Source organism: Mauremys reevesii, linkage group 15 (genome assembly GCF_016161935.1).
Source record: "Mauremys reevesii isolate NIE-2019 linkage group 15, ASM1616193v1, whole genome shotgun sequence".
NCBI lineage: Eukaryota > Metazoa > Chordata > Testudines > Geoemydidae > Mauremys > Mauremys reevesii.
Genome location: NC_052637.1, coordinates 5,876,907 through 5,898,021, shown reverse-complemented (window position 1 = coordinate 5,898,021; position 21,115 = coordinate 5,876,907). Strand labels below are relative to the sequence as shown.

Genomic DNA, 21,115 nt, shown 5'->3' with positions numbered 1-21,115 from the left:
GCAAATAGGTTAATATACAACATGGTTTTTACTATCTGACAAGACACAATAATGTGTTGTCACTCACAATTTGCAGCATGAAGTGTCATGAAGAGATTGCAGGCAATGTTCATTTTTAAATTTCTAACTCTGAATGGGCTCCCCCATCAGTTCCTGCAACCCCTGGCTGGCAGACCTCTGTGTGAATGAAGCAGCAGGCAGTCTGCCAGTGAACCTCCACTAAGCACTTTTTATGGTGCATCACAACATAGCAGCAGTTACGAGAAGCCCCCTTCCTGCTCCAATTGAGAATCTTATACTGCTGCTTTCTTCTCAGCACTGAGCTAGTGACTTCCTCAGGCTCCCTACAGGATGCCCCCCACCCCCACCCCAGGGACCCCTGCCCCATGCACCCCCCTTCCCTGTACCCTGACTGCCCCCGCCACGGCATCCAACCCCTCCTCTCATTCCTGATGGCCCCCAGGACCCTGCCCCATCCAACCACCCCGTCTCTCTATCCCCTGACAGCCCCTGGAACCCTTGCCCTGACTGCCTCCCACTGCCCCATCCGACCCCTGATCCTTTCTGACTGCCCCACCAGGACCCTTGCCCTATTCAATCCCCTGTTCCCTGCCCTCTGACCCCTGACCCCTATCCACCCCCACCCCCAAACTCCCTGCTCTCTCTCCAACACCCCTCCCTGCCCCTTACCGCGCTGCCTGGGCGTGGCTGGCGGCGCTACAGTCTGGCCGCAGCTGGGCCGAGAGCCCGGGGATGCAGGACCGGGCAGGAGTCACGCGGCCGGAGCCAGGCGGCTGGCCTGCGGAGCTGGGGAGGACCGCGCCCAGACCCACGCTGCCGGGCTGGAGCCCGGCCCGCCGCCGCACCCGAACCCGCGCTGCGGGCCCAGCATCTGGGTAGGTGGGGTCGCGGCCGCCGCCATGCCCGGAACCGGGCTGCAGCTGGAGCCGGGCGGCCGGGGCGCGGGGCCGGGGGACGTGGCTGGGCCGGAGACGCGGGGCCGGGAGGGGCAGCCGAGCCGGGCGGCTGGAGATGCGGGGCCGGGAGGGACGCAGCCGGGCAGGCGGCCGGACATGCGGGGCCGGGAGGGACGCAGCCGAGCCGGGCGGCCGGACATGCGGGGCCGGGAGGGACACGGCGGAGCCGGGCGGCCGGGTACGCAGGGCTGGGGAGGGACGCGGCCGGGGCCGGAGCCGGGCGGCCGGGGACGCGGGGCCGGGAGGGACGCAGGGCCGGGCACACCGCTCTCCTCATTCCCTCTACCCCTACCTCAGCGTCGTCTTCCTGAGCCTGAGCGGAATGCTTGCTTCTCAGCCCTCCCAGGCTTCCCGCGCGAAGAGCTGATTCGCGGGAAGCGGGGGCGGGGGGAGGAGAAGCAGGGCGGAGCATTCATGGGAGGAGGTGGAGGCAGAGCTGAGGTAAGCTGGGCCGCAGCAGGGAGCGCTTGTTAAATTTAAATGCCCTTTTAGAACAAGTTGTCCCACGTGGGACAACCGGTTCTAAAATGGCTTCTAAATTTAACAACCTGTTCCCGCAAACCGGTGCGAACCGGCTGCAGCTCACCACTGCCTCCTACTCTAACTGCACCCGGTGCCCTGGGTGTTCTCTGTGACCAGGGTGCCGGCTTCCAAAGGGCTCAGTTTGTAGCTGCTAACAGCCCCTGTCACACGGCCATGATTGTGTAATTGACCATAGAGTGAAAATGTAAACTGTTACCTCATGATTCAATTCAGAACCTAGATCTGTCAGTGTCTGCTCTGCACAGCCATGTGGATATATAATTTTACATGTTGTCTTCTTCACCTCATGTGCTGTCAGAGTTCTAAGTGGAAATTCTTCTTCCTCTTTTGAAAAATCACCTGTAGCTGTCAGTACATACTGGTATCGCGTCTGTGGTACTGGATATAGTCCGATTAAATTTGCTCTCAGCAGTTCCCAGGGTTTAACAACCTGTGTGCAAGAACACAGGCTAGAGTTATCATTTGGATCTTTCCTATGACATTTTTATTATAATCTCATCTATAGAAAGCAAAGTAAACGTTATAATGTGGTTTCTATAATAGTTGATGTCTCCACACAGTCAGAATCTAACTTTTGGTGTCTTTCAGACATAAATAAATACAGGCCAAACTTCTGCAACTGAAAACTTGCATAAATACGCTGTCACTGTGCCAGCACAGCGGGCAATAGAAGTGGTTGCTGCACTGTGTGTTAGAGCTGATTAGAGGCTTTTTTGTGCAGCAATAATAAATACAGATAATGCTAACCAATTAGCTTGGTTAATGTTTAAAAACACTTCAGATGTATTTAACATGGGGAAAGATGCAAAGTGTTTGATTTAACGGGGAGCCATCCGCTCAGGTCCACTTCATTGCAGGAGTTGTAAAGTTAAGTCCAATCCAAGCAGGACATTTGCCTGGCATGAGATCCTGTATGAACTCCTGCAAAGCATATGACAGAGGCACCAGGGTGACCAGAACCTTCTATAACTCCCTGGGTTCTCTGCTGTCTTTCCAATGAAACCAGAGAACGTTACCCAGAGCAGTCAAAGGTCTCCTTGGAGATCTAAGAGAGACTCAGACCAAGCAGTGGAAACACAAACTGCCTGATGGAACCAGCACAGGATAATTGAAAGGGTCTCAAATGCCACAGCTCTGGACAGTTTCTTGTCCCTGAAGAAGTCAACCCTATTTTAATCTACAGTCTGTGCACTAAGAATTTCTGACTTACCCAACAAGGCAGAAATAGACCCCAGGTCTCCTGATTCTTAGTCCAGTGCCATAATCATTAGACCCTTCTGACTCCCCTGGAACATGGTTTCTTTACACCCTCCATGCTGGGCCAAGGGGCAGTCCCTCCAGACGTGTCCCATCTCCCGGCAGAGGTAGTACTGGGCCTCCCCCGTGGAATAATGCACCCAGTAGTGGGCTCCATGGTAGGGGACGAGGAAGAAACCCTCGAGCGCCTCTCCATCACATGCCGCCAGCGGCAGTTGAAGTTGCACCTGCCGGCGGAACGAGAGGACATGACGGAGGGTGGGGTCTTTGCAGCCCAGTGGAAGAGGGCTGATAACAGAGATTGGTCGCCCCAGAATAGAAAGGGCAGGCACCAGGGCGGCATTGCGCAGGAAGGGAGGGACGGAGGTCAGGACTAACTGGACACCCAGGTCTTCCAATGGCTCCAGGGGCCGAACACGCCCCCACCGCCAGACCATTCACCACCTCCTGAGCAGCGGCCTCCGATGCTAGGAAGAAGATGACCATTCCATACATTTTGGAGGCCGCCTCAATGGCAATGGGCACCACCACCCTTGCCAACGCCTGCACGTAGTTCTCCACTTGGGGCAAGGCGGGCACCAGGAGGCAATGGATGCTGTGCTGCCTGGTCACAGTGAGGGGCCCCGGACACTATAGATGGTTGCGGAGGAGATGATGTAGTGGCAGGTGAGGGAGTTGCTGCCATCTGGGCGTATGCCCTGGGGGTTGGGGGAGGGGCATCTGCAGAGCTGGTAAAAGGAGCAGCGGGGAGGGACGGCGCAGCCCTAGAACGTGTGTATAACACAGGACCTAGAACGTCACCGAGTGCTTCCTCCAGAAAACCTATGACGTGCTTGAGCCAGAGCACATCTTCTGGAAAGACATCTCCATGCATTAGAGCCAGCTGGTAAGAAAAAATCTTTCTTCTGCAATGACGTGAAGTTAAAGAACATGGAGAAGAAGAAAACCTCTATTCTGGTTGTTACTGGAGCTGAAGCAGAGAGGCCAGGATAAACGTGGCTAGGGATCAGGACTGACTATCAGCAGATCTGCCATTTTCTATTCCTGGCTTTTTGACCATGAGCGAATCTCTTTGCTTCTGTGTCCCTCAGTTTCCACAACTATAACATGAAGCTAATCAAGGTTCTGGTTTTTCTTTCTCCTATTTTGCAAGGCGGGAAACTTAGATACATTTGGGGCCTGTCTACACTACCGGTCTAGAGTGTCTTTGTAAGCTGATGACCCCCACATGTTGTTCAGAACCTATGGATAACACAAGCGCCTAAGTGTGTTCTGTGCTTAGCCCCTATGGAACAGCTGGGCTGGGCGGCCTTTTCTCGCTGTGCTGTGCGGAGCAGGTTCTGGGCACTAGGGATATGAAGAGGCTCTCAAGGACTCATTCTTGAAAATAAATATCAATGAACTGCAACGCAATATAAAATCACTGCCGCTAACATTGGTGGGTGATAAAATACTAGCAGAGTGGTAATTAATGCTGAGGACAGGGCAGTGACACAGAGCAATCGGATCCCTTGAAAAGCTGGACCCATTCAAAGAAAACAAGTTTGAAAAGAACCAAATGAAAGGTCCTATACCTAGCAGCAAAGCATGCAGGCCACACCTACAGCATGGGGACGTGTATCCAGGAAAGCACTAACTGTGAAGAGGATTTAGGGACCATGCTGGGCAAGCCATTCAACATGAGCAACCAGTGTGATGCTGTGGTGAACAGGGCTAACGCCATCATTAGATGTAGGAAAAGAGCAGTGAGTAGCACAGGGAGGTGACACACCATCAGTAAGACTGATCCTGGAATACTGCATCCAGTTTTGGAGTCCACCTTTGAAAAAGATTTTGAAATATTGGAGATGGTACAGCAAAATGCAATTAAACGTTTTGAGGGCTGGAGAAAAATGCCTGCTAGTGAGCTATTGAAAGAGCTCAGCCTGTTTAGATTATCAAAAAGATCGGGAGGTGACGTCACTGAAGTGTTGAAGTGACTTAATGGAGAGAAAATATCGGGTATTAAAGGGCTCATTAATCTAGCAGAGAAACGCATAACAAGACCCAGTGGCTGGAAACTCAAAAGAGACCAATTCATATTAGAAATAGGGCAGAAAATTCAAAAGTGAGGATGAATCACCAAAGGAACAAACTAGAAAGGGAAGTGGTGGGAATTGTCCATTTCTTGATGTCTTCTAATGAAGACTAGATGCCTTTCTGGAATGTATTTAGTCAAAAACTAGCTACTATGCTATACAGAAAGCATGTGATATGCAGGCTGTCAGATTACATGCTCTAATTTTCTCTTCTGTCCATAAAGTCTGCTAATTTATGAACAACCGAGCGTAGCCTGGGGAAGAGCATCTCGTGTTCTACTGTGTAGTCGGTGTCATCCCCACAATGAAGAGTCATTGAGTGGGGTGATCCAGGGGAAGCAGCTCAAACACGCAATGTGGCTGGACAGGGGCAGGACATCAGCACTGCAGGGGAGGGGTGGATGTGGCAGTGACATCACAAGGGCCTTTGGCAGGATCTCAGCCTATTGGACAAAGGTGGTGGAGAGGCGATGATCTCACAGAGAGATCTTGACATCAGCCAGGAAGGACGGGGTGCAGGACAGGGGCAGCCTTGGAGATCCCTGTGGCTTTGCTTCAGCACGTCTCCTTCTCGAGGTCTCTCCTTGAGGACTGAAAGAGAATTCACTTTCACGTATGTGAGTTCAAGGAGAACCCTCTTTGGAGTTTTCTCCTTTTCTTTTCTTGATTTTGTTAGAGAACAGATGTCCCTGTTTAGAAGGTAAGATCCTCCAAGAGGTTTGGAACCTGTTCAGTCTGATCCATCAGGGGCCTGCTGATTTTTAGGAATGGAAAACACTAGATTGTGGGGGCAGCATTTTATTTCCGACCTAGGACTTTGTCCCTTAGAATTACTGGGGACATTGGGGTTTCTCCTTTTTGTTTTCTCTTTTCCTGTCTCTCCCACCTTTCTCTTCTTCTCTTCATAGAATCATAGAATATCAGGGCTGGAAGGGACCTCAGGAGGTCATCTAGTCCAACCCCCTGCTCAAAGCAAGACCAATTCCCAACTTGCATCTTTGTCCTTTTCCCCTGCTCTCCTTTCACCACCAGGACCTGTCTGCGTGCATGTGGAGTGATGGGCAGTGGGCTTTGCACTCCAACTTTCATTGCGGGAGGCTCTCTGTAGCGGGCCGGTGTGGCTCCCCTCCTACCCTGGGAGGGTTGAGCCCCGGCAACTGGAAGGGGCGGGGCTCCAGAGCAGTAAGCCCGTCCCTCAGAGGGTCAGGCGGCGACCCGGAAGTATAAAAGCCGGTCATTCCAGCTCAGTCGGAGCCCAGCCACCGCCGGGAGCAGACCGGTCCAAGGGAGCTCGTGACTGGGAAGCCGCTGGGGGCCAGAGCAGTTGCCCGGACTGGCCGGGGCTTCCCTTCGCTCACTACTGGGAAGACCCGCCAGAGCTTCCCCGCGCCACATATGAGGAGGAGCCACCGAAGACTTCCCCGATACCTTGTTGTTACCCCGAGAACCCCCTGGAGCAGAATTGGCCGGACTTCCCTGAGGAACTGCCGGACCTACCCCCCAGCCCGGGCTGCGAGGAGCCCATGCAGTGGGACTTCCCAGGAGCGGACGCCACGGACCAGGTAGGCCCCGAGGGGGATATTGGAAGTGGCCCGGGGGCAGCCGACCTCAGTCAGGCTGCTGACCAAACAATGCCCATGTCAGTGTGTTGCGGTCAGGATCTCCACTGACCATCAGCGGTCATAGCCGCTGCTAGGGCCCCAGGCCGGGACGCAGTGGAGTGGGCGGGCCTGAGTCCCCCCTGCCACCCCACTCACGGGTGGCAGTTTTTCCCCTCACCCCAGTGCTCAGCCCCTGCACCTACGGGCCTGAGCCCCAACTGTTGTTGCCCCGCCCTAAGCTAGGGCCTGGGCCTTCCTAGATTTTGTACTGTTCACTGCTCAGTCCCTGGACCAAAGGGCCTGAGCCACTTTGTACTGTTTACTGCTCAGCCCCTGAACCAAAGGGCCTGAGCCACCCTGAACTCTTTGTTGCTCAGCCCCTGCTACAAAGGGCCTGAGCTCCCTTGTCCTGTTTGCTGCTCAGCCCCTGAACCAAAGGGCCTGGGCCTTCCTTAACTGTTTGCTGCCCAGCCCCTGCACCCAAGGGCCTGAGCCATTTGTACTGTTTGTGTTGTTGCCCAGTCCCTGCAACAAAGGGCCTGGGCTTTCCTGAACTGTTTATATTTTCCCTCAGCCCTGCAGCAGAAGGCCTGAGCCCTAATTGACTCTGACTCTGTGGTTGCTCGGCCTTAAAGGGACAGGGCAGAGCCCATGTGAGACCAGCGGGCCAGTGTGGCTCCCCTCCTCCCCTCGGAGGGTTGAGCCCCGGACCCACACGATTACACCCTCCCAAAGACATGTGGCTGGAATAGTGCTCTATGAGTGACTCCCTCCGGTGGTGACCTGGGACATCTGGCGAGAACTCTCAGCTTTCTGATTCTCAGAGTCTCAACGCTGATAGGGCGAGCATGGGGCTATTGTGAGGGAAGAGACTCAGGTTACTCGCTTTTAAGACCAAGGAAATAAGCCATAACCAAACACGTGTTCAATTGCTCTTGCTACTTTTCTCCATTCATTGTCTTTGAGCAATTGATGATTCTCTCTCTATGGGGCTAGCTCTTCTAAAATACTTACTGAATATTTAGGTTTTAATAAAGCCATAGGCAAACCCATACTTCCAGTCATAAAGGAGTCAGGCAGCACCCTACAGAATGGGGGACAGTCTGCTGGAAAGCAGTGACCCTGAAAAGGATTTCGGGGCCATAGTGGACGAGCTGCTCAACATAACCTGTCCATGTGAAACTGTGGTAAAAAAGGTTAAAGTCATTCTTGGATGGATAGAGTAGTGAGTATGGAAAGGGAAGTGATCCAGCATTGGTGAGACTGATATTGGAATGTTGAATCCAGTTCTTGTGTCCACATTTTGAATATTATGTTAAAAAATTGGAGAAGATACAGAAAAGTTTCATAACTGAGTGATGGGGATGATGTCTTGTAATGAGACACTGAAAAAGCTCAGTCTGTTTAGTATGTACAAAAGAAGAATGAGAGGCGAGTTGCTTGAGTTCATGGAGAGAAAATGATGAGTATAAGAGGGCTTTTATCTAGCAGAGACAGGCATGACAAGCCCCCATGGATGGAAGCAGAAATCAGAAACAGTATAATGACAATAAGACCCACATTTGTAAGAGGGTGATTCATCATTGGAACAAACTACCAAGAGAAATGATGGCTTCCACATCTCATGAGATCTTCTAATAAAGACTAGATGCCTTTCTGGAAAATGTTTGAGTAAAAGAAAAACCCAGCTCTTCTGACATACAGGAGGCCTTAGGATACACAGAGGAATCAAATGCTCTAATGGTTCCTTCTGCCATAAAGTCTACTAAGTTATGAGAACTTGATTGTTGCCTGGGGAAGAGCCTCTTGTGTTCTACTGTGTAGTCGGTGTCATCCCACAATGAAGAGTCATCGAGTGGGATGATCCAGGGGAAGCAGCTCAAACATCCAATGTGGCTGGACAGGGGCAGGACATCAGCACTGCAGGGGAGGGGTGGGTGTGGCAGTGACATCACAAGGGCCTTTGGCAGGACGTCAGCCTATTGGACAAAGGTGGTGGGGAGATGATGATCTCACAGAGAGATCTTGACATCAGCCAGGCAGGACAGGGGTGCAGGACAGGGGCAACTTTGGAGATCTCTGTGGCTTTGCTGCAGCACGTCTCCTTCTCGAGGTCTCTCCTTGAGGACCGAGAGAGAATTCACTTTTACGTACGTGAGCGCAAGGAGGACCCTCTTTGGAGTTTTCTCCTTTTCTTTTCTTGATTTTGCTAGAAAACTGACGTCCCTGTATAGAAGGTAAGAGCCTCCGAGAGGTTTGGAACCTCTTCAGTCTGAGCCATCAGGTGCCGGCTGAATTCTAGGAAAGGAAAACACTAGATTGAGGTGGCAGCATTTTATTTCCGACCTAGGACTTTGTCCCTTAGAATTACTGGGGACATTGGGGTTTCTCCTTTTTGTTTTCCCTTTTCCTGTGTCCCTCCTACCTTTCTCTTCTGGCTTCCTTTGACCTTTTCCTCTGTTCTCCTCCCACCACCAGGAGCTCTGTGTGTGCAGCGGGGACCGGGGGGATTGTGGGAGGCCCTCAGAGAGAGGTGAGACTGGAATAGTGCTCTGAGAGTGATCCCCTTGGTGGTGACCTGCGCCATTCTTTGGGCTATTTGATGAGAATCCTTAGCCTCCCACCCCTCAAAGTCTCAAACTTGATGGGCTGAGGAGGGGGCTATTGACAGGGAGGAAACTCTGGTCTTCGTTGTTCTCTTTTATGACCAAGCAAATAAGTCACAACCAGTGATATGTTTGATCAGTGTTGATGCTGCTCTCCATTCATTGTCTTGGAGCAGTTCATGATCCTCTGTAACATTCCAATTCTTCTAAAACACTTGCTGAATAATTACTATGAAAAAATGTTGGTCTGTAGCTCATTTGAGAGCAACTCTGCTACTGACTGGCTGCATCAGCTAAGACAAGTCACTGGTCCTTTCTCAGCCTTAGTTTCTCCTTCTGTCAAGTACGAATAACAATCCTCTCCCACCTACCTCGTGATGGGTGGATGATGGGGATCCATTGAAGAGTGTCAGTAGTAGCAGTGCAGAATAGGAGGTGTCCTATCACATTGAGCCATATCAGATTATGACATCATATTCTATTTGATTGGTCTTTTATTCTTTTGAAATTGTTAAGAGCAGCAACTACTTAGCTCAGACTGAAGCATCTCATCTAATTTTCTAGATCACAGTGTCTCCTCTTTGTGTACGACGAGACAGTTTAATGCACTGTGACAAACAGGAGATGCTCTTGTTTTGCACCCCCTGCTGCTGGCCGAGTTTCTCCATCCCTTGGCAATAAGACAGACTCTTGTTTTCACAGCCAGTCGATTGCCCTAGTGTCATCACCCTGCCTCCTCAGGTCACCACCCTCTCCAGCCTGCCTTGGGCTTGGGGAGTGAGGAGGAGGGCGAGGGACATCTGCTGACCCTGAACATCTGCCATCCATCCTACTATCACCTAGAGCAAGTGAGTGGCATTAGGGTTCCTCGGTGGCTTCCCCTGTCTGTCTGGAGAGAGGCAGAAAGAGGGGGAGAGAACATCTCCAAAGGGGGATTTCATTTGCAAACAGCCCCTAGGAGCCCCTCGCTCTCAGACTGGGCAGGGGCTTCTCCAGAGCCGTCTCCAGTGTGTTTGGCAAGGTCCCAGAAATGGGGCTCCCAGCCCTTCCCTTGTGGGACACTGTTCCCCAGGCTGAGAGTCTCTGAGCTGGGCCAGACCCTGCTGAGCATGGAAATCAATGGGGAGTGAGGAGGGCCCTGGTCTTCCTGTACCTTGGGTCTTTGTGACTGTGAGAGAAGAGGGAAAGAAGGTGGTTGGTGGCTGTAGGGAGCCAAGGGAGGAGAAATAAATAGTTAATGATGAATCCTAGGGGCTTTGTCTTTTGTGGTGAAGGGTTTAAAATGGGTCTGCATGTCCATTCTGCGTCAGGGGGCTGGTTCGGGGTCTCTGCAGGGAACTGCCACTGTCAGGCAGGCCGGGCATCTCACTATCCTTTGCTACCTCGTCCCTTCCATGCTGGGCTGCGAGCCCGGGCTGCCAGCGGGCATAGGGGCACCACCAGTTTAATAATACTGCATAGGGCCCCATAAATCCTAAGGACGGCCCTGGGTAAAACCCCTGGCTCAGGCTGACTCTAGAGACACAGCCCAAAGGCACTGACTTCTAGACCTGATTAGATGCCAGGGGCCAACCAAAGGAAGCCAATCAGGGGGTAGCAGAGCCCCCTGAAAGCCCACATCAGGGACTGGTGATCTCACCATTATCACCTGACTCTGCACAGACTGGCCTAGTGCCTGTGGGGAGGGTCAGTGAGATGATTATCAGACAAACTCTGTGTCTGGGCGTGTCCATCCATCTCCTCATCCTCTTCTCCCAGGTTCTGGCTGCAGAGGGAAAGGTTTGCCCCATAGTTAAGGTGAGGGGCAGCTCTAGGATTTGCACCGCTCCAAGCAGGGCGGCACGCCGCGGGGGGCGCTCTGGCGGTCGCTGGTCCCGCGGCTCCGGTGGAGCATCCGCAGACGTGCCTGCGGAGGGTCCGCTGGTCCACCGGAGCTGCCTGCCGCCTTCCTGCGGGACGCCGCCCCAAGCGCGTGCTTGGTATGCTGGGGTCTGGAGCCAGCCCTGGTTAAGGTGCTAAGTTAACCTGCACAGATCCAGGTTTTGCTCTGTGTGAAGTCAGGTAAGTCATTTATTTTGTCTGGGCCTGAATTTCCCCTCTTCTAAATGGGGGTAACAGCCTTCCACATCACACAGCAACAGAGATATTGTGTAGGGAGGAGGACAGATGAACCTATGTGCCTTCTCCCCACCAACTTGCTGCTTGCCTTGTACTGAGCATGCTCACACAGACTGACAGGGCCTCCCAGAGGGGGGGGGGCAAGAGGGGCAATTTGCCCCAGGCCCCGAGCCCCACAGGGGCCCCCACCAGATTTTTCGGGCCCCGGGCGGGTCCTTCACTCCGGGGGGCCGGAAAACTCTTGCGGGGCAGGGGCCCCGGAGCTTCTTCGCTCCCGGTCTTCGCCGGCGGCGGGTCCTTCCGCTCCGGGGCGGAAGAACCCCCCGCTGGCGAATTATCGCCGAAGACGGAGCGGGACCCGCCGCCGAGTTCAGCCCGGTCTTCGGCGGTAATTCGGCAGCGGGGGGCCCTTCCCTTCCGGGACCCGCCGCCGAAATGCCCTGAAGACCCGCGGCGGGGCCCCCCTCTGCCGAATTACCACCGAAGACCCGGCTGCACTTCGGCGGCGGTCCCGCTTTGGCGGTAATTCGGTGGCGGGGAGGTCCCCGCCGCGGGTCTTCGGGGCACTTCGGCAGCGGGTCCCGGAACGGAAGGGCCCCCCGCCGCCGAAGACTCCGGGCCCCCGGAATCCTCTGGGCGGCCCTGCAGACTGAGCATGCTCAGTTACCTCAAATGAAGGCACTGCCCTGACTCTGCCCCCACACTACTGGCAGGTACAGGTGTCTCTGCACAGCAGTATGGTGAGTCTAAGCACATGGAAGTTTGTGAGTTGCTCAGACAGTGCAGGGATCAGGGCCAGGTAAGGACCTGCAATAGCTAGGAGTGCAGCTCTTTCGTGTCCACATTAAATCACAAAAACATCACACTGGGATTGTCGCAAGATTTCCTGATTTCACACTGACTCCTTCACTGGCTGGTGTTTCTCTTAATGCCACAGCTCTTGGAATCCTGTGATTACCTGACAATCTCAGCTCTCACTTTAACAAAAGTAAGTTTCTTGCTCTCAGGGCTGAGTAGAAAAGGTTGAGTACGTGACCAGAGCAAATCCTGCCTGCTCACAAACAAACAGTCCAGAATATAATTTTTTAGAAGAAAAACCCTCATGTTTTCTTCAGCAGCCTCTTGATTTTTGCTTACATGGTGCTGGCAATATTGCCTTGGCAGGGATCAGTTTGTTTTCAGGCCTGGCTTCTCCAGCAAAGGCTCTAAGGACCTAAATGTAAAAATGAGCATTCTGAGTGATTCCTTTACTTCACCCTTACTCCAGAGGGCCTGTGCTCTTTGCTGCTTGTGCCCACAGCCCGGCTCTATGCACATTCCCACACCTCGCCCTCTCTGTTTCCCTATCTGTTAACTCTGCTGTTTTAGATAATTGATGGCATGAAATTAGGGGGCTTTCCATGGGGGATGGGGATTTAAGGCCTGAGTTCTCAGTGGCACAGCATTGCCAACCCCAAACTTTTGAAAATCATGAGTCAGGACCCCCAGAATGATGTGATGCCTTTTGTGAGACTAAAAAATAAAAATACTAATAAATGTTGAGTTCTTTCTATTTGCCTTCTGACTTCTCACACTTTAGGCTGACTCAGGTCATATTTTAAGTTTTTCTCTGCAACCAAGAAAACTAGAAACTTCCTTTGTTTAGGTCCCTAACTTCTGTTTGCTAGAAGCTGGGAATGAGCAACAAGGGATGGATCACTCGATGATTCCCTGTTCTGTTCATTCCCCCTGGGGCACCTGGCATTGGCCACGGTCGGAAGACAGGACACTGGGCTAGAAGGACCATTGGTCTGACCCAGTCTGGCCATTCTTATGTTCATGAGATTCACTATAAAATCATCAATGTTGGCAACACTTTTGACACTGTGTCTCCTTTACACTGAGGCAGAGCTGCCTTAGCGTATGTCACAATCAGGCCTTTGAAACATTGATTTCAGTTTAACCACGTTTTTGGCCTGTGAATTGAATATCCCTAGACTCAGAAGGATTAGATTTTATCGGTAGATGTCAGCAAATGTTGATTTCACTTTGTGCACACAAACCAATGAAAAAATATTTCCATTGATAAGAACTGAGATTTACAAATAGCTACAGTAAGAAAAATGCTGCTTGAGAACTTACTAGAGTTTAATTTAAGGAGATTTACTTTGCATGTTTTGACATGAGATGTTGACAGTTTGTGTTTTAACAGTTACACCTTTTAACTTTTTGAATCTCTGCGTCTACTGTCATAAAATAATTGTCTGAATAAAATATTGTCTGAACCCCCCCCCAACTTCCCACAACTGTGAACAATAATATTGATAAAAACGGAAACTGTGAAAGTTTAAATAGATAAATATATAAACATTCTTACAAATTAATATTAATCTTATCTGTCAAAATTACATATTAAATCAAATGAATTCTGCCACGGCTAAATATCACTCCTTAGACACGCAGTTCTGTCAGCTCAGCAGGACAAGGGGAAGCTGATGTCCATGTGAAGCCCCAGTGACTCCCCCCCACACACACCAGCAGAGGGGGCTGATTGCAGGATCAGAGCCTTGTTGGGACATTTCTCACCAAAGCCCCCAGGGCTGGAATGTTACTGGTGATCTGGCTCCAGCTCAGCAAACAGCCTGAGTCAGTTCCAGGAAGGGAAACACCCAATTGCTGCTGCTGCAGGCGGGGCATATTTCTGAGCTCAGGAAAGGGAAACTAACCCTGTGACACTGTCCGGAGGGAGCCATGGCCACGGACAACCCCGTGGAAAGTCTCCAGGAGGAAGCTACGTGCCCCATCTGTCTGGAGTATTTTAAGGACTCGGTGACTATAGACTGTGGGCACAATTTCTGCCGAGCCTGCATCGCCCAGTGCTGGGAGGGATCGAATACAGACGTCTCCTGCCCTCAGTGCAGAGAAACTGTGCAACAGGGAAACCTCAGGCCGAACAGGAAGCTGGCAAATGTTGTGGAAATAGCCAAACGTCTGAGTTTACAGGCAGCAAAGGGAGCAGGAGAGGAGAGGGTGTGTGGGGAACACCAGGAGACTCTGAAACTTTTCTGTGAAGAGGATCAAACTTCTGTCTGTGTGGTTTGCCATCTGTCCCGGGCTCACAGAGATCACAGGGTGGTTCCCATAAAGGAGGCTGCCCAGGAGTACAAGGTAGGGAATTGCTGTCAAGTTTAATGGGTAATAACTTTGGATTTTAATTACAGGCTGATTTCACTGAAAGTTGCCTGTCACGGGTGTGATGCATCATTCAGCTCTGTAAAGCCTTCATTGTACGGGAGATGCTATCACAAAATGTCAGAGGGGTAGCTGTGTTAGTCTGGTTCTGTAGAAGCAGCAAAGAATCCTGTGGCACCTTATAGACTAACAGACGTTTTGCAGCATGAGCTTTCGTGGGTGAATACCCACTTCTTCGGATGCAAGGGGAATCTTGCATCCGAAGAAGTGGGTATTCACCCACGAAAGCTCATGCTGCAAAACGTCTGTTAGTCTATAAGGTGCCACAGGATTCTTTGCTGCTTCTATAACAAAATGAATGATCTAGCAGTGTGGCGACAGAATCAAAATACCAAGTCTTAAAAGATACCTGATGTGGGAAACTTTTCTCTGAGATTCTGAATGCTTTTCACACTCAGCTTCCACCGCTGAAATAAGGGGACTTTTTACACAACGGGTGGTGTTATCAGTCAGTGAGGTTTAAATCACATGAGCTGCAGGCCAGTCTAGGTGAGTGTGTTACCTTCAGACTGGAGAACTGATCATTTAAATATCAACTCTTAATTATTTTGTTCCCTTGTGAGAGTGGAGAGGGAGAATTACAGCTCAGCACTATTTATTGCCAGTGCCACAAGCAGGTGATGTTTCGGAGATGCCACCTCTTATTTCCTCCCAGTAAAGGAAGACCAGGCCCAGAAAGCCCAGCAGAGACCAGTGGTATATTCTCGCCCCAGGAGCCCCTTGGAGCCAATCAGCAACTCCATCCTGTTTTGAGCAATGCACCATTTGAACAGATCCTGGTGTCTCCTTTTGGTGACTCACATGGGCGGAGCTTATTTTGTGGGTGGAGCTTCAAAGAATCCAGCCACCTTTGCCCCTCCCACATTCTGATCCTGGCTCATTGATGAAGCTGTTTTGCTGGATGCAAAGGCTGCTTTACCGCCTCCTGTCTCACTAGCCCCTGCTGGCTCCCTCCCTCCCTCACTGCTTCCCTGCAGCAGCAGCAGCGCAGGGGTGTCACCGAACAGCTCCCCAGGAGCTCTCAGCAGCAGCTGCAGCAGCAGCCTGGGCCCTTGGGCAGAGGGGAGGAGACAACTCGAGGGCTCAGAGAAAAGAGAAAACGTGAAATGGGAAGGGCTCTGGGGGGCTGCCAGGGGTGTTGCACAGAGCGGGGCTAACGGGACAGGAGCACATTGCTGTGCTGTGTGAATGAATCACACGCTGTCAAAGGGGAAGAGAGCCCTGGGTTATTACAGCTCTGGAGCAGTTATAATTATGGGTGACACATTCCCCCAGACCGAGTGTTCCCTGTTCCTCACTGACCTCCAGCCACATCACAGCTTCACCCTGTGCAGTTAATGGGACTGCGCTGGCTCAGGTGCTCGGCTGCTGCCTGAGGGAGGCCACATGGGAGCCTGGATAGACGAGAGCACCGTGGGGTCTTGTTCCTGCCCTGGGTCTGGGTACAGTCGTTCAGAGTCTTCCCAGCTGTTTCCCCTCTGGCCTGTGCTCAGTGATGTGAAGCTTTAGCTCAGACACAGGCTCTGAGAAGTCCTGAGTGTCTGCAGGGAGCAGAGCCCCTGCTCTGAGACTGGCGTCTCTGATCCCATGGGGCCTTTGGGGCTGGCAGTCTGCTGCCAGTCTGCTGCCTCCTTCCAGGGTATTTTACTGCTCGTGTATGAAATGTCAATATGGACATTACTGTCCACCCATAGGACAGGCAGACTAATGGCTGTTTATCGCACATGATGTCCCTGCAGGAGAAACTCCAGGGAGCCCTGGACCCTCTGAGGAAGGAGCTGGAAGAGGCCCTGGCTCTGATGTCTGCAGAGGAGGAGGAGATCACAGAGTGGCAGGTGGGTGTCCTCCCTGAGTGCCGGAAACTCCCTGGCACCCAGATCATTTCCCTGCCCATTGCTCCACCCCTATTTGTCCTCCTCTCCCTGAGGCCCCAACCATGCGCCGCTCCTGCTCTGCCCCATGCCCGGCTCCCACTCAGCCCCCTCCCCAGAGGCTCCTCGCTCACCGTTCACTGTTGCAGCTCGCTCCTCTCCCCAACCCCATCCCCCAAGTACCCTTTGCCTGCCGCTTCTCCTGTCTGCCCCCTCCTGCCTTAAGGGTGAGTGATGGGGGGGAGGGATGGAGAGGAGCAATTGGCAGGGCCCCCTCCACAGCTGACGGGCTCCCTAAAGGCTGCGATCCCAGGGGCACTGGGCACATGGGCATGGGGCACTCGGCCAGGCTGGGTGAGGCCATAGCCAGCCCTGACAATGCCCTGGGCACCCAACACCCATGTGAGCCCCCAGATGGCACCCAAAGGACTATTAGCACCAGCCCTAGTCCTGAACATTGCAGCCCTGGGAGCAGGTTGTCAAAGAAGGAGCATCGCCCACATCCCTCTGTGATGGTTCCCCTGGGTGTCTGAGTGCCCAACACTTGGCACCCAAATCCCCCCATGGATGCCCTGTGTGGCGCCCTGTAAATCTCTCCTGCTCCGTTGATTTCTCTCCCCTGTGTTCATCCCATGCCACCTGCAATAACATACTGCGTCTTTACAAAGCACCCTGGACAATCCCACTATGGAACTGGCCATATGAACTCTGAACTAAAACAAACCCATTATGGTACGTTTCCCAAAGAAGTAAATCTCCTTACAAACCTGATACTGATCTAATCCCCTGCTTCATGGACAGAGGCCCAGTCTGTGTAACTCAACATCTGGCTCACGTTTTCTCTGTGCCTTTCCTATTCTTCTATTTCAAGGGGAAAGTGAAGAATAGGAGAGAGATGATTGCCGGTGAATTTAACAAACTGCACACACTGCTGAGAGAGGAGGAGCAGCTGCTTCTGCAGAGCCTGGAGGAGGAGGAGAAGGAGACTCTGCAGAGACTACAGGAAAATGTCACCAAACTCTCCCAGCAAAGCTCCTCTCTGCAGCAGCTGATCACAGAGCTAGAGGAGAAGTGTCAGCAACCAGTTGTGGAGCTGCTAAAGGTGAGACAGCATCAAAATTCATCTCCACAATCCAGAATTAGAACTCAGATCCCTGGGTCTGGATCCCAACAATTAAAGTAAATGTGTTCTGTGGTTTACTGACAAACAGAACATCCAGCTAAGGGCTCCATCAGTTCCAAAATATCCCAGTCAATGTTAGAGGGGAATTCTCCTCATGGAGACCCAGTGAGGCCATGGGAGATTAAATGGATGATAGAAGAATGATACTGAGCTGAACCCATCCCTGCTCTGACTCCAGAACATTGGACCCAACACAGGCGATAAACACAGATACTGATGGGTTGGGTCCCTAGAAGGGAGAATCCTTTAGCTAAATCCTGTCTCACCTACATAAATGAAAGAAGTGTTGATGCCCAGAGTGAAACTCTCACAATTTTATGCACATTGTGTTAATACAGAACATTGATTTTTTTTTTTCCTTTCAGGATGTGAAAAGCACATTGAGCAGGTGTGTTTCCTATGTTCATTGCTCTTATATTCTTGGTGGTGGTTCAGGGATGCTGTGTGTACAGAGCAGCTGAATAATGATGGGACGTTTTCTTCATAGGAGTGAGAATGTGAACCTCCAGGAACCAGAAGCTGTTTCTACTGACCTGAAGAACGTGTATAAAATTTCCCTTGACATGAGGGAAGCGCTGCAGAGATTTGGAGGTGAGTGGATTCTACTGGGACATTCAGCTGTGTTGTGCCTGGGGCTCTGGACAGAGCCTGGGACCCCAGGACACGCATGGGCCCAGCTGACAGGTTTGGAGCTGTGATTGCTGGAGGCTGATGCGCTGAGTGCTGGGCAGTTTGCCTGCTACTTACGGCCACCTGCTGGTACTTGCCCAGGTGTCTGACCAGGCCCCGTCACTCTGACATCCTGACCCCTCCATGGCTGAATTACTGGGTGTCACTGAGCCAGGTGCTGTGAGGCCTAGACTGGGCCCGCTGTTGTGGGTGCTGCACAGACGGGTAACGGATGACGTGTCTGTGCCTCTCTCCTGGGACATGTGAGGGCTGCGTTGTGTGGGCACCACTCAGCACTGCCCCAGCCCCCATTAGCCAAGGCTGGCCCAGCTTTCTGAGCTGGAAGAGGGGCCGGTCTGGCTGCTGTGGTCTGACCTGGGCCATGTGTTACTGGGTAACAAGCTGAATCCTATGGGCCCCTCGTCTGCTCTGAGCACAGCCCAGTGCGAGGTTGGGTCAGTGGTTTGCTGCTCAATGAGTGAGACTCACTCACAAGAGTGTGACCCTGTCACAACAGCTGAGTGTGAGCTGCCCCCATCCAAACCCCTCCCCACAATCCCAGCGCGGAGACCGGGGGCAAAGGCAGAAACCTGACAGGGAGGAGGGACAGAGAAGAAACTAAGGCAGAGGAGAGGGGGGTGGGAAGGTTCAGTGAGCTCGGTCTGTGATTGTTGAACTGGCCCATTCCTCCTACCCACCCCGCCGCTCCTCTCCTCCCACCCACCCCCAGCAGGGGCAGTCGAAGGGGCCAAGCTGGGTGTGTCTGTCCCGGCCGATGGAGGCTGCGCAGTCGGTGCCGGCTGCAGGGGCAGGATCTCAGGGCTCCAGGGAGCAGGAACCCCAGGCTATGGGGGAAGCAGCTTCCTCTCTGTGACTGGCTGGAGCCAGCACATCCCTGCTCCCCTCCCCGTTCACTGCTCCCAGCCCAGCACAGTCTGTGCCCACTGGGCCCGGCTGGGCTCTGGGCCATTCCACACCCCTGGCCCCTGAGCCTGTCGGGATCCTGAGCCAGTCACCTCAGTGCCTCGTTCTAGGGATCACCAGCCCCTGGGGAGCCTCCTGTCAGCCCCCCAGAAGCTCCTTCCTGGGCAGGGTCCCAGGCCCTGAGTCACTCGCTGGCTGCTCCAGGCTGCCCAGGCCCAGGGTCTCCAGCAGGGCCGTTGGTGCTGGCACCGCGCTCGCTGCCAGAGCTCCAGTCCCTGACCCAGCCCGGCCTGTTGTCCCAGCGCTGACCCCTCCCCTGCGGGTGAGGACACTGCTGCTCTCAATGGCTGAGCCCCTCTCTCTGCCGCTGCCTCTGCTGCTGCGCTCGCAGGCTCAGCCCGGGCCAGGGCCAATGCGGCGCTGCTGGGGCTGCTCCTTCCCTCGGCACCTGGGGTCTCTGTGTCTGGGGCAAATGGCGGGTGAGTGGGCAGGGACCTGCTCAGAGACACACGTCCTGAGCTGCACCCAGAGGGCAGAGACCAGCCAGGGCCAGGCAGCAAAGTGCCACCGTGCTGGGATTAACCTTTTCCTTCCCCCACCCCAGCAGCCCTGGCCGGTCAGTGCCACTCGACTGCCTGTGCTCTGACCCCAGGGACCCGGGTCCGGCAGCTCGTGGGAGTCTCTGGGTAAATGTGTGGGGCAGAGTAACCAGGGCTCCCTGAGCCCCAGGGTCCCTGTGTGCTATGGGGAAGGCCCCACACTGTCACACAGCTCTTAAGTGCTGGGCAGTGAGTGTTATTATTGATACCCTGAAATGGCTGAGGCTGGTATCTTGGCAAGCATCTTGCCTCAGTTTACCCTCTTCAGCACTCTTTAAATTATACCTCACAGTCCAAAAGATCTGAGAGAAAAGTCCCCTCTTAGGGTCCGCTCTGAGTCCAAGTAAACCCCAAAATAAAATCTTTTCCCTCACTCTGCTCCAGCCTCCAGCTCTCACTCCAGCTCCTCACTGTCCTCAAGTCAGGAGCCCTCAGTCCTTCCGGGAGCTGGGCTTGGATTAGTTTCTATCGTGGAATCAGATGACTCCAGCCCCCGCTCCTGGAGCTGGGTCATTTCAGACTGTGCCTTTATTCTCTGCATCCACTTTCTCCAGCCGGGGGCAGCTCTCCAGGGTTCTGTCCAGCTACAGCTGCTGCTGTCATTGTCATCTCTGGCAGCTTCTCCCCCTTAGGGGAGCTCCTCTGCCTAGGACAGTGGTCCCCAAACATTTTTGGTCATGTCCTTCCTTACCTGGTTTGTGCCTCCACCCTGGGAGCTGCTGTCAGGAGCTGGGCCAGGAATGGGGCTCCAGTTGGGGCCAGAAGTTGGGGGCCATGGCTGGGAGTGGACCCACAGTTGGGGCCGGGAGCTTCGGCCCGGGGCGGAACCATGTTTGGGGCTGGGGCTGCAGCTGGGTTCTCAGCCTGGAGCAGGGCCGGGAGTCGGTGGCTGAAGTCGGGGCCGGAGATGCAGCTGGGGCTGAGGGTGGGGCCAGAGTGGAGCTGTGGGTAGAGCAGAGCTGGGTGACATTCCTTTCCCGCCACCATGGGGGCTGGTCCAGGCCCTGTCAGGCCCCCCCCCTCAATGCTCCTCCACACCTTCTAGGGGGGCACGACCTACAGTTTGGGGAGCACTGCTCTAGGAGCCCCTTCCAGGCCCCTTGCTCTCCTGGGAGCTCCTCTTCCTGTCCCTATGATCCCTTCAGCTGAGCCCTGGTTACCCTTTATCAGCCTCATTAGCTGTTTTGCTGCTTACTAGCCACCTAGGGATTTAATTACTTCCAGGTTGGTCTGGGTTGTCTCATTCTCCCTTTCAGGAGCCTGTCACAGGTAGTCTGGTCCCTGACTCCCCTAAAAGGACCAGCCCTCTTGATACATTTCCCCCCACCCCCAGAGCCAACCTGTATTCAAAGGGAGGCTTGACCATGGCTGACACTTGGTTATGTTCTGCTAGAAAAGTTTCAAACTCCAGGGAAGTAAATTGGTGGCCACTTCCAGGAGCTGCACGGATCTAGGAAG

General features: G+C 53.2%; 2 protein-coding genes across 2 annotated transcripts in view; both read left to right on the top strand.

Moving 5' to 3' along the window:
• The window catches only part of LOC120383937 (E3 ubiquitin-protein ligase TRIM39-like), a 961,691-nt gene that overhangs the window by 795,803 nt on the left and 144,773 nt on the right, over nucleotides 1–21,115 (top strand). The gene's annotated exons all lie outside the window — the stretch shown is intronic.
• LOC120383450 (E3 ubiquitin-protein ligase TRIM11-like) lies at nucleotides 13,659–18,195 on the top strand. Its single transcript, XM_039501604.1, has 5 exons — nucleotides 13,659–14,327; nucleotides 16,151–16,246; nucleotides 17,154–17,384; nucleotides 17,831–17,853; nucleotides 17,953–18,195. Exons 1-5 carry the CDS (start codon nucleotides 13,911–13,913, stop codon nucleotides 18,161–18,163), a joined length of 978 nt encoding a protein of 325 aa, XP_039357538.1. The 5' UTR covers nucleotides 13,659–13,910; the 3' UTR covers nucleotides 18,164–18,195.

Coding starts and splice junctions, on each gene's coding strand:
- LOC120383450 (XM_039501604.1), top strand. CDS start 13,911: ATGGCCACGGACAACCCCGTGGAAAGTCTCCAGGAGGAAGCTACGTGC. Junction 14,328..16,150: donor AGGCTGCCCAGGAGTACAAG/GTAGGGAATTGC, acceptor ATGTCCCTGCAG/GAGAAACTCCAGGGAGCCCT. Junction 17,854..17,952: donor GTGAAAAGCACATTGAGCAG/GTGTGTTTCCTA, acceptor TTTTCTTCATAG/GAGTGAGAATGTGAACCTCC.